The sequence below is a fragment of the Meleagris gallopavo genome, chromosome 1, assembly GCF_905368555.1.
Source record: "Meleagris gallopavo chromosome 1, MGAL_WU_HG_1.1, whole genome shotgun sequence".
Lineage (NCBI taxonomy): Eukaryota > Metazoa > Chordata > Aves > Galliformes > Phasianidae > Meleagris > Meleagris gallopavo.
In genome coordinates, this window is record NC_139404.1 from 70,016,916 (window position 1) to 70,030,560 (window position 13,645).

Here is a 13,645-nt window from a genome sequence, read left to right on the forward strand (position 1 = left end):
GTTGGAGATTCATGATCCTTAAGGTCCCTTCTAACCCTGGCTGTGATTCTGTGATGTTTAACATTATTATATTATGTGTGGGTTTTTTTCTTACTCCTACTACAGGGATAGGCAAAGACCATGCTAGAAAATACTTGGTATTTCAAGTGAAATCCATCTGTGTTGGACCTTAATTTATCCATATTAAGTAGCAGATCTAGCCCTTAAAAAAGCCAGGAGATTGCTCCTTGTGGCAGCATCTATTTGTTCATGAAAAGTGGTTTCTGTTTCAGGAACCGTAAGTGAATGATGAAAGCTGAATTGTTTGAAAATAAATGAACCAATTGTGTTACTGTCTTGCGGGAACCTATTCTGAATTCTCAAGTGTTTATATTATCATCTCAATGGCTGGAAACTACTGTGTTTTGCTTTGGAAAGACTAGTGGAAAAAATTATTCAGCAACTGAGATGGCTTGTTACCCTTTTCTAGTGGCTGGACACTTCAGCTGCTGCTCGTTTTCGCTCACTCTTGATGAAGTGCAAGGTACCTTCTTGCTGTCTTCCCTTCTGCCTCAGTAAGGTCAAAATCCTCATCTTCTCATCCAGTTCTCTTCAGAGAGTTTTAGAATATCATAAATAAATCCCACTTTTATATTCTAATTATTTTTTTTCTTCCCAGAGAGATGCAAGGGTAATCTCTCTGAGGGGAGCTGAAAACAACTGCATGTGTATCCAAGAAATAATACTGAAGTGGGAGAATATACTAGAAGTTAATGTAGCAGGAGCAGTATCATTGCCACAATTTCTGAATTTCAGATATAAGAACAGTTGGCCAATTTTGTCATACAAACTTACCTAAGTCTATATCTACAGGAAAGTAAGGGGAAGAGTATTCTGGGGTCACTACCTTCACTGAACTGGACTTAAAGATATTTCTTAGCTGTCAAAGTAATTCACAGCAGTACGAGTTGCTCTCAGTCCAGCCAGGCAAGTCTGCTGGAGAAAGGAGCCTCTGTCCACAAGTATTTCAGTAGATCTGCAGGATGTGGTGAACTCCAATAATAGACTTGATTGCCACAAGCCACAGTTGCCTCTATTCTAAGCCAAAGTGCCTGTAGTCTGCAGTAGACCTAGGAATTCACTAGTACTAGGATTAGAGGATTAGTGTTCTTTTCTCCTTTGAGTTAGAACCTCCCATTATCTCCTGTCACTTCCACTGTTTAGAAAAACAAAAACAAAGAAAAAAACCCTGATAAATAAGGTAAAATATTATTTTCTGCACTATCATAGGTGTGAAGAAACCTGGTAAGTAGGTTTATTTCTTTTCCTGTTAAGCTGCTCTATTGCTGAAATCTGAATGCTGGATTCTGTCCAGATTTCCAATTCCTATTAGTTATTACCTATGTTCTTGAGCAGGTCTTAGAAGAAAACCTGCACCTGTTTGTCAGCCTGTCTGGTTGCAGGACCTGGAGTATATATTTCTCATTACATAGTCATTATGTAGTTTTCATGAGGTACATTCAGAAGGAATAAGTTTTTAAACATATCTTTAATGTTGACTGAAGACTGCTTGCAAATCCTCAGAGTTCATTTCATGGGGTTGCTTTTCTTTGGCATGTCCTTGTCCAGTATGATTTTCTGACTGGAAAAGTCTTGCATACTTGCCGAAAGAAGGGCCTCAGTGGATCACACCAATTTGCATTTCCAAAGCAGGACTGGTTAGAGTACTCATGGTTAAGATTTGGCAGCTCATTTGTGGAGACTTGCAATATTGGACACTGCTTCAGCATTCTTTGAGTCTCATGTTCCAGCATATTGCAGTGTTTGACTCACCATTGCCACTATAGATATTTTCTGTGTTTGTAATGTGAATGTCCTCTACTTTAGGCCCACTATTTCTTGTCCTAGTAGATGTAGACAGTAGACTAGACTTTTTTCTTGAAGCTCTTTAAAGATCATTGTGTTCCCTAGCAAAATTTTGCATTGGATCAACCATGTTGCTTTTGCTCTCACGCTTTTTATCATGAGTCATGGTTTTAGATCTCACTTTTCTTTCCAGCCAACACAGATATTTTTCAATGTATTGGTTTATTAAGAATTCTTATCTGTTACTCTAGAGAATACTTGGTTATCTTATTTTGGATAGTTGAGAAATTTTACTAATCGTGGATAATTTATATATGGATTTATTATGTGCATTTAAAAGAATACATTTAAATGAGCGGTCTGGCATTTAAAAAAGATATTTATTTAAGATATCTGTGTCATGAGAGGTCATTGAATATTCAGAATTATTCCAGCAGTAGACAAGAATCCATAATATTTTTTTTCTAGAACCATTTCTGTTAATTACATGCTGTGATAAATTTTCTGACAACTCTTTCTAGTGTTAAAATCAGTAAAGATACATATTATGGTAGAAAGAACTTGACCTTGAACAAATAGGAGTTGGTAGAGTGAGATGGAAGTTTCTTAGCCTCCTACAGTCATTAACACTGGAAGGGATTTCAGGATCTATAGTCCAACCTCCTGCTCAAAGTTGAGTTCTCCAAGCCCTAAGGCTTGAGGAGGAGTGGCTGGAAAGCTGCCTGATGGAAAGGGACCTTGGTGTACTGATGGACAGTCAGCTGAATATGAGCCAGCAGCATGCCCAGGTGACCAAGAAGGCCAGCGGCATCCTAGCTTGTATCAGGAATGGTCTGGTGAGCAGGACTAGGGAGGTAATTCTGCCCCTGTACTCAGCACTGTTGAGACCTCACCTCGAGTACTGTGTTCAGTTTTGGGTACCTCAGTACAGAAATGACATTGAGGTGCTGGAGTATGTCCAAAGAAGGGCAACAAGGCTTGTGAAGGGCTTGGAGAATATGCCCTATGAGGAGAGACTGAAGGAACTGGGGCTGTTCACTCTGGGGAAGAGGAAGCTGAGGGGAGACCTTGTTGCTCTCTTCCAATATCTGATAGGTGCTTACAGCGAGAGCGGGGTTGGTCTCTTCTCACTGATGACAGGTGACAGGACGAGGGGAAATGGCTTCAAGTTGCGCCAGGGGAAGTTTAGGTTGGATATCAGGAAAAACTTCTTTACAGAAAGGGTTGTTAAGCACTGGAATAGACTCCTCAGGGAGGTGGTTGTGTCACCACCATGTTTAAAAACCATTTGGATGTGGTGCTCAGGAACATGATTGTTGTTAGAGGGTTGGGGAGGGTTGTTAGAAATAGGGTAGTATGGTTTGGTTGTGGTTGGACTTGATGATCTTTGAGGTCTTTTCCAACCTGACCAATTCTGTGATTCAGACCAGGTTGCTTAGGTCTTTATCCAGACAAGTCTTGAAGACTCCCAAGATGGAAAGTCCACTGTGCCTGTTGGCAAACTGCTCCATATCTTCATAATAAAGTTTTCCTTTATATGCAGTTAGAAATTTTTGTTTCATTCTTATGATTGTTTGTTTAATCCACTATGGACATGAATCAGGAGAGTTGGTCAGTAATGCCCTTGTGGATATGGGTAACTTGCAGTCAGGTTATTTAAGCCTTCTACTCTCTGGTCTGAAAAAGCCATTCGTTCAAATATTCTTCACATGGTGTAGCTTCAGCCCCTTAAGCTGGTTATTGTTTAATCAGTACTTAGAAGAATAATTGCTTTCCTCAATCTTCTGGCTGTGCTCCTTTTGATATAGTTTATAGTGCTGTTAGGCTTCATCTCTGCTGGAGCACAATGGATTACTTTCAGCCTACTGTTCAGCAGGATCCTCAGGTCCTTTTCAGCAGAGCTGCTGTATATGCAGACAAGCCACAACCTGCATCTTTGTCAGGAATTAGTCTATTCCAGGCGTAGATCTTTGCATTTTTCATCACTGAGTTTTTAAGGCTTCTTTTGGAAATAGCCTGTCTAGATCCATCTTAGATGACAGCCTGCTTTTAAGAGTATCAAGAGTTGTGTCAAATTCAGTGGGGGTGTATTCCCTCTCCTTCTCCAAGTAGCTGATAGAGATCTTAAGTAGGATAGGACTTATGGCAGGCCCTTGAAGAACTCTACCTGTTCATTGATCATTCAAGTAAACCACTAGTAGCAACAACGTTTTGCTTGATGATTCAGCCTTGATTGCCTAATTCTCTAATTCTTCTGAAACTTTACAGAATTATTGATCAGGACAGAAATTATCTAAATGAATTCTTTGCTATCTGAAATAAGAAGGTTCACATTTCCTTCTGTAAAGGTTACCAGACCATGCATTATTATGCACACTAGGGGAATAAATGTGGTTTCCTTAAAAGAGAAGTGCAAAATTTAATTACATTCACCTGTTGTTTAATGTAAGATTGATGCTGGTATCTTGATTGAGCTTGAGATGTATGTTGAAAGATGATAATTGTTGTAATCTTGGATTCTAAGAAAAAAAGGGAAAATACAATCAATACTTTGCTTTTCTGTGGTCATGCCATCCCAGCTTTACTTTTTCCCTTCCTTTCCCTTTTATGTTCAATAGCCAGATTAAATTTGACAAAGAAATATGGGTACCAGAAATATTGTTGTATTCCTACTGCTATGCATCATGAGAATGAGTGAATAGATAAAAGAAAAAGAGTGGAAAATCGGGTGGTGGCAGTTCAATCCCTGAAGAACTGCGAGCTAAGACTGGTGTTTGGCAACCAATCAGCAAACCTGTATCTCTGAATCATGTTCGGCTATTTGCTTGTTTCTAGACATTTAACTGTGTGGCAAAACTAGGAGTATTGCAAAAAGTAAAGTGAAGGAGCTAAGACCATGTGAAGTTTGCTGATTTAGTTACCGCAGAAATCCTTTTTTCTTTTAAGCGCCATAACATGAATTGAAATTTAATAATCTGGAGCTAAACTTCATTGCCCAAAGATTGCTCTCTTAACTCGCAGAGAAGGACATCTGCCTTTGCATGCTGACTGTTACATTTTCCTTCTTTTTAAAAAATACCTTCAGAAACTGACACAATAATATTAGGTCTAAATTTGTAGTACTGACTTGACCAAAGCACTAGAGATTGCCATCACAGAGCTGTATGTGTTTAAATTTGCTTGAGGTAATTTTTCAGATCTACATAATTAAAGATTTCAGCCTACACATAGACTGAAGCATCCTTTAATATTTAAATGCTGTTTAGAATTAATCAGATATATATAAATGGTCTGTAATTCTATACATTAAAAAAAAAAAACAAAACCATAATTCTGCAGAGTAAGATAACTTTTTTATGGTGAAGTGCAATTCCGTAGTATTGGCCAACTATGTTGCCAGTAATATAAATGGAGAATAGATTTAATGAACTTTTGTACAGTAACATTAACAAGACATGCCAGGACTGTCCTGTTTCTTAGTTTCTACCTATATTTTCTTCAAAAATGTGGATGGGTTTCAGCCAGATTCACACTACTACGTATTTTCTTTCCAGGATATTTTTGCACCTGTTTTAAAATGAGATATGACACATTCCTTTTCAATGGAAGAACTCTAAGGCCAATAATTATGTAGAAAAAATCACTGAATTCTTCATATTGGGCAGTAAAGTTCCAATAAATCTATTTAAAACGGTTGAGGCCTGTGATTTTGTTTTCCTAATATTTACAAAATCTGCTAGCATGGAAGATGATAGTAACAACCCTTTCTTCAGACTGATGAGAGTGATTCAGCATGCACATGGGGTACCCTGATGGGGCCAGTGATCCTTTCCTTTGAGGATCTTTGGCACTCCAGTTGCAAAAGTGACTCTGCTATTTGGAGAGCTAAACTGGCTTACTTTGCAGCCCAGGTTATTGCAGTGCAATTGCATTAATTCTGGGTTACCTTGAAATGCAGCTTTGGTGGATTGGCTTGTGGCTCATGAACAACTGATATGGACTGAAACTTCTCTAGCAGTGGTTGCTCAGGATTTGGGGCTCTTGGAGTTGACCTCATGAGGCTCTCTGACAGGTATATAGATTTGTCTTCGGTACATGGCAAAGTTTATTTTCCTTGTTTCATTATGTCATAAGAACAGATGACAAACTAAAGCTGGAGTGCTGGTGTTTAGAAAATAAGAAAAGAAAAAAGAAAAAAAAAGCTGGGCCTGTTCATTTTAATTGAATGCAAAAGACTCTCAGTGCATGTGTGATACTGGTCATTAGCAAGTTGTTTTTACATTAGGTACTGCTAAGGCTGTGGTCTGATGCTTCTGTTTCCCCTTTTGTTTTGAAGGAATCTCATTATATCCCCACAACTTTTTGAAGCATGGATTTTAATTAAAATTTTATTTTCCCACAACGCTTACTTTGTTAACTGAATATCTCATTTGAATCAAACTGAAACAGATTGCATACTTTATTTCAGTTGACAGCACTTAATCTAGATTAATTTGTACTGTTCAACCATTCACTGGTGGAAAATATGAGGTGATCTTGTAGGCATATCCGAGTTTGGCTGCAGTGTAAAAATCAAAGAACTAACATTTTCCAAGAATGCACAACTTCTGTGTTATTGAAAGGTCACCATTTGTTCAAGCTTTGATGTATGACATCATACATGATACATGACCTTTGGAAAGCACACAAAAATATCGTGGAAAGAATGAATATTAAAGACTACTTTTATTAACTGTATTCCATGGAAGTATAGTTACACATGTTAACACAAGTGTGCCAGTTAGGTCTAGACCAATCAATGGCCCTTTGATTTTTTTGCATGTAAGCCTTGTCTGTCTGTATATCCGTCTCTGCTGCTGTTACTTTCTCATGTTTGAGCATTAGATTATCTGAAGAACAACTTGTAAGAGACACGTGTGCAGATTTGTCTCTAAGTTAGTTTTTCTCATCTATTTTGGATTTCAAATGTAAATTTCCCTGCTCCCAATTTCACTCAACATTTGAGAAAGCTGATCCATCCTATAGTGTAAACTTTGATTTACTGTTTTATAAGATAGATAAAAATTCTTTTGATCTTCTGCAAAAAAAGATGAAAGAAAGAATCCCATAATCAGTCCGCAGCCTAAATTGGCATTGTACCTAAATTCCTTTGCTCACCGGTTCTTGGTTTGAAATTAAATTTTAAGGAATTTTAAAAAATGTAAGACTTAAGCAAGTATGATTTCCATCAAACATAATCATTGTATGTGTGAAATTGGAAGGGGCTGCTGGAGGGACCTCTTGTCCGGACCCTCTGTTCAAGTTTGCCTAGAACAGGTTGCCAAGGACCATGTCCAGACAGTTTAAACAAGTTTAAAGAATATTAAAAATATATAAGTATAAACATAAACAATCATCACAGGATCAAGTCTTATTAAAATATCACTGGTTTTCTATTTTCAAAATAAATGCTCATATGTTCTAAGAAGATATTTGAAGGTTGAAATTTTGCAGATAATTTAGAACAGGTTTTTGTTTAAATTGGTAACCTTTCCTAAGCCTACAAATGTGCATGATGATGTATGGTACTGCAGTACATCTTGAAATAATAGATAAATTTCTTATGGAGTATATTTTTCTTAAAATAACTACGCTATACATATTTAGTTAGGATCAGCTTGCCCTAAGTTGTTGATAAGATGGTACGTATTGGTGTATGAATCCATAAGAACTCTGTACTATTACATATCCACAAACATGAATGTTTGATGATGTTTGTGAATTCACATTTGTATATATATAAAATGAAAAATAATAGATCTCATCTTTGTTTGCTTTAGTACGGTGAAGACCTTATCAAAGGAAATATAGTTGGTGGCTCTCATTTGATACAAAGAATTTGTGCTTAGGTATATGCAGGTGGCATATTTGAAGGCTGTGTGTAGATGAGCAAGACAAGCAGTTCCGCATTTGTATTTTACAACTTTTTTCCTATTTTTTTTTCCACCCAGTAGCTTTTCATTTTTCTTCCAGAAAGCAAACATTGCCTGTCAGTAAGTGTAGATTCTCTGGCTCAGCATAATAAGCATATGACAGAACTTGGATGGAAAAATACCTCAGTCAAATATGTGGTAGATGAAAGAAGACTGATAAGTTAACATCTGTTTTCATTACTATTGTTTTATACTTACTGCTAATGATATCTTTTTTTACTCTTCAATTTAGTTTTTACGTTTAATATTTTTAGTGAAGCAAACATCACTTTCACATTTTTGCTTTATTTTTGGTGTGAAATATCATTAGTATTATTGACAATCTGTTAATTTAAGCTTTTGCGTTTATTTTAGGTTTATGAGTTGGATGGCATCCCACTGATTCTAGACAACTGCAGCATTGATGACAACAATCCTTGTATCCTTTATGGAAGAATTCTAATATATTAAATATGACACATTTTAGAAAAGTGAAAGAAAGAAGGTGAAGAGTTAAATGTAAGCATGTCAACATTGCTTTCACTCAGTATCTAAGTCTTACTAACCTCAGTAGTTTGTAGCTTATTTTTATTGCTTGGTTCAAAAGTGAGTGAATTCATGAAGATGCTTTCATTAACTGGACATTAAGTAAGTTGAAACATAGTTATACTCTACTTCTTAAAATAATGAATATTACTGTTTTACAAATGTAAATTGAGACAGCTGATTGTTATAGAACTCTGAATTAAGAATGTATTTGATTGTTGTGTCTGATCTTGGGAGTTCTTGTTTCAACTGAAATCTATTCAATAAGCTATAGTAAATCAATTGAATTCACTTATTAAATGTGACTGTGGAGAGCTTACTCTAAGCATGGAGACACAGCCAGCAAGCTACAAAATGATAATGTGTGTAATTAAGAGTATTAATGATGCGGGTTATTGAAATGTTGAGTAGATTTTAATATAAACAACATAGTTCCTCATTTTTGTTGGTTTTTTTTCTTCTGGAGTTTAAGAGCAGTCTGTCTAAGACAGAGTTGTTGGAGGGAAATAAGTTCACATTGAAAATGGACAACTATTAACTGGACTGTTTTATCCATCTGTTCATGAACTGCATTGTAGTCTTGCTGGTGTGTTAACTAGAGTAGTTGTTTTCTGTCAGCTAATCATTAGTTCTGTATAAGATTCTGATAAATGCATCTGGAAATCAAGTGCCTTTCCAATTTTAAAGTAATGTTAGCTTTCCCATACTGAACTAATGACATATTTGTTGTTTTTTAACTGAAATGTGTGTCCGGAAGAGGGCTATGAAGATGGTCAGAGAGCTGGACCACTTGTCCTATTGACAGTCAGAGTTGGAGTTTTTCAGCCGAGAGAAGAGTAGGCTCCAGGGAGACTTTGTAGAGGCTTCACTACATAGAACAAGGGGTACTGCTTTTAAACTAAAGGAGAGGAGATTTAGATTAGATATATGGGAAAAGATTATTTACCATGTGTAGAGAGGGTGATCTGTGAACAGGTTGCCCAGAAAAGCTGTGAATGCTCCATCCCTAGAGGCATTCATGGCCAGGTTGGATGGGCCCCTGGGCAACCTGAGTCCACTGAGAGGTGTCCCACCTTATGTCAGGAATTTTGAACTAGATGGTCATTAAGGTCTCTTCCAATCCAAACCATTCTGTACTTTTTATGAAAAAGCTCCCTTTTAACAAGTATCATTAAAAAAAGGAAAAGTTGTGAAAATGTTTCCATACATGATGTAGATAGATAGATGATATGTAGACGATGTAGAACATCATCTGCATATAAATATGTCATAAAAGGGTAGGAGGAGAAGTAATGAATGTGAAGTGTCCATCAATTTATCACTGCTTGCTTTATGTGTAATGTTTTTATGTTAATCACATTTACTGCAGAGAGAATCTTGGCAGTGTGTCTAACAGTACACTGATCAGTAGAGCAGTACTTCCCTGTTCCCATTCTAGAAAGAGGCACTGCTGGGTTGCAAAAGGAACAGGATCCCATTATCCTTCTCCAAACGAAAGAGCAGCCCTGAATAAACATAGTAAGAAGTTCTGATCCCGAGTGACTGTTCCTTTGCTGGAAAGCACAGCCCTGCAGCAACTTTTGGAATCTTTCTATGACTAATTTTTCATTTTAGCTGTTAGAAAAAGAGGATAAATTTGAGGCCTTCAAAGAGTAGAACTGTAATTTACAGTCTTGAGTGAAAAGAAAATAAAATACCATGGGAGCTTTTACTAAATTGTCAAAGTTCTTACAACTTCTGGTACAAGCCAGCATTTTATGGCTGAACTATAAACTTCTTGCCAGAAGTTAAAACTTCACTTAATTGGTTTTAACGGCTTACTAAACATAGTGACACATCTTAATATGAGCTTTCATCACTGATCCATAGCATACAATTTACAGGTATGTGAAAATGTAGTAGCACTTGGGCAGAGTAGAGACTAGCCTGCTGTGGCAAAATTTGCTTTGTCAGCTTTTGGAGAACAGTTTCTGGCTACTGCATTTATTGTTTTGGCATGAAGTTATTCCAAACAGTGCTGTGCTGCTTGAATTTATTGCTTCCCTGCTTCTCTTCTGCCTCTTAGCATTCCTTGTCTGCTGTGTACTGAGCTGTCTGTATCCAACTCAGCTTTTATCTGCTTCTTAGAATGTTCGGATTCTTCCAGATACCATAAACCAAGGCCTCAGTAGTATGTAGGTGTCCAGCTCCATTGCATTGCATAGCATTCATCTGAAGAGATTTGAGTAATTCCCATCTCACTCTTAGCACTCAGTTCTGCCTGGAGCAAACCCATTTTGTGGTGCTTGTGAAACAGAACAGTGCTTTTACTGATTTGAAAGCATACTTGCTTAAAATTGAAACATACCCGCATTGTAATCTTGCAATCCAGAGTGAATGTATTTTGTCTCCTTTCAAGGAATATTTCTTAAAAGAAAGTATATAGACATCTCTTGAGCTAGATGTTGAGAGAGTTGCTGAAAATTGAATACAATCACTCACCTACCAAGAGGATGTAGAATGCTGCAAGGAAGGGAAGTCATTCTATGGCTGTTCAACATGGGTTTCTTTAGGAAGTCATGTCCAGAAACTTTCCTTTATATTCTTTTTTTCCTAGTGCCTGTGTTTGTGGTTTCAGGCTATGTTGCTTGTGTCTCCTTTTGTAAAAATGGCTGGAAAAGCTTCAGCTAGTTTCCTTTAATATAAGAACATTTTGTATTTTCTCCTAAAGCTCTGCATAAATGCACATTTTTATTTGAGCTTTGTCTGTTTTGAAGACATCCTAGCTCAGTATCTAAGATGTTGTTAGATTTTCTACATAGAACAAAGTAAATGCGCTGATTTTGAAGACTTTATTGAGTTCTGCCTCCAAATCATACCTACAAAATCTTCTAAAGAAAGATGTAAATGTGGAATAAATGATACAAACCTTTTCTGGGTAGAAAAAAAATCATTTTCCTACAATATGCAGTTCATCAGGAAAAGATGAACTGCCATGTTAGATTTTAAGAGCCCTTTATTACTTCCGAGAGGAGAACTCTTATTTAATAAATCTTTTTATTTTTTGCATATGGAAGCACACTGAAAGAGGAAATGGGTCTGCTCTTATCTTAAAATAAATTCCTATGTAAACCTGTCATTACTATAAAATTGCATCCTTTGAGTTCTTGAACAACTTTGTAATGTGCATAGAAATACCAGGAAGTTCATTACTTATAAAATTACTAGCTGAAGTTCAGTTGATATTTTTGCATTACTTCAGCTTTTTTCAATTTGAATTCATATTTTGGTGTCTAGAATAAAATGTCTTTTATTCTGCTCCCTTAGCCATCATCTTCCTCATATCTGACAGATGCTAGTATCAGATAAGGGCCCATCTCCTCATTCACTATCTTTTTCTCATCTCTTACTGCTCCTTCCAGTTTCATTTCTGAACTTTCACAGGTACCAGTTGCTTAGCACAAGGAAGGAGGCTAGCCCATTCTGATCAAAGTACTGCTGATCCTCAGCATCCAAAAATAGATGTTTATTACTGAAGGCATTTCAGTTTACCTTAACTAACCGTGGCACTCTCTGAAAGTTGTTCTCTGTTTTTCGCATCTTCCTGACATTTAGGCTCATCCAGGAGTAGTACACAGGCATGCGTCTTTATTTTTAAAATGTAATGACTGCCCTTAAAAATATTTATTGCAAATTTACAAATGGTCATTGCATTCAGAATACTGCAATGTAGTAACTGCTAGTTAGTGGTAAAATTTGAAGATGAGAAGTGAAATGCAGTTTTGAAAATATAATACTTTGATTTTGGGGGATTGCTTACCAGTCTTAAAGTTATGAGATTCCTTTAGTCAGTTTTTAATACATTGATTTTGTGACAGAAGTTAATTGGAATTGATCTTCTGTAGGTGTCTATGTTATGTTAACCCTAATCAGGTATGTTTTTCTGTCAGTCAAAGTGCAGTCATACTTAGGAAAAAAAAAAAAAGATATTGTTGTGTGGTATGTGCACGCACATAATTTTACTTGTATGAGTAAACACCCAGCTGGCTTTGATTCAGCAATAAAAATATTCAGCATTAGTGAAAGGGGAACCTGTGGCTACTGTGAAAATCCATACATAGACTTTAGTCCTTAGTTTGAGTAATTTGAATTGTGAATGAAAATGTAGCAAAAGAAGTTAATTTTCAGATCTTCCTTCCATAAGCTTTAGTTTGATATTTATATTCAATCTGAAAGTCATCTAAGAGTTAGAAAATACTTCTGACTTGATGACAGCAATATATAGACAGGTATAATTGTGGTTCATGAAACTCAGCTGAAATTAGAAGAAATCCAGTTGCTATGCTCTACAACAATGGTCATTTGTTTTTGTGAGTTGCCAGCAAAAACTTCAGGGGGAACTGACAGACATTTTATTTCTGAGTTACAGAGTACCACGTAAAACAAGCCACATACAGTGAAAAAGCCTCACTGCTGAATAGAAGCCAGCAGAAAGCAAAGTTGACTTTTTAGAGTAAATCATGACATAGTTGAGCATTTTCATGTAAATGTGGCTATCCTTTTTTGTCCAGGAAGAAAAGACAGCAGAATATTATATCGGTAATGGTTATCTTTCTCTGGAAAGCTTGCTTTAGGCACTGCCTCTGCATTCACCATATTAAAATGAACTATTTGACTGTATTTTCATGCCATACATAAAACAACATTATTTCAGTGGATATGGTCAATGCAAAAGAACTCAACTACTGATGAAAAGTCTCCACAGCCTGTCAAGTTCTGTCCATTTGAAAGAAATTACCCTTGTCCTCATCCCATAGACAGCTGCTTTGGTGCGTAAGTCTGAAGTCTGCTTGGGCTAAAAAGAATTGTGTTCTTTTGCAGAGGGCTGTATTTTTTCTTATCGCAGGCTGCTGCTGCTGCAACCCTGATCCTCTGATATAGAACACTATGAGCATCTTAATTGCTCTAAACCAGTGCTGGTTGTCATTGTGACTTTAACAAAAAGGTAGTAGTGGCTCAGTTTTTAGTGTCCCCACAGTGGCTAAGGAGCTACAGATGGGCAGTAAAAAAAATTGGGACTTGTCAGCACAGTTGAAGAGCAGAAACTTGTTGACCTGGCCCTTTAGGTTCATATTGCCAGAGACAATAGCTAATAGCATCTGAATAGCAGCTGACTACTATAGGTGGAAATAAACTGAAAATTAAAATTGTCAAGCAAGAAGAAATTACTGTAGTGGCATACTCTGGTTCAATCCAATTGAACTCCCACATGCTGACAGTTCTTTTTTAAATCCCTGGAATGCATGGAGAATTTCTAGTTAATG

At 36.7% G+C, this 13,645-nt stretch overlaps 1 protein-coding gene across 2 annotated transcripts in view; it reads left to right on the forward strand.

Annotated features, from left to right (window-relative positions):
* Window positions 1–13,645, forward strand: part of ATXN10 (ataxin 10) — a 96,840-nt gene that overhangs the window by 72,040 nt on the left and 11,155 nt on the right. For both annotated transcript variants that reach the window (XM_085233068.1, XM_085233079.1), the window contains one exon: window positions 8,172–8,235. In XM_085233068.1, coding sequence (XP_085089194.1) covers window positions 8,172–8,235 — 64 coding nt within the window. The remainder of the gene's footprint in view (window positions 1–8,171; window positions 8,236–13,645) is intronic.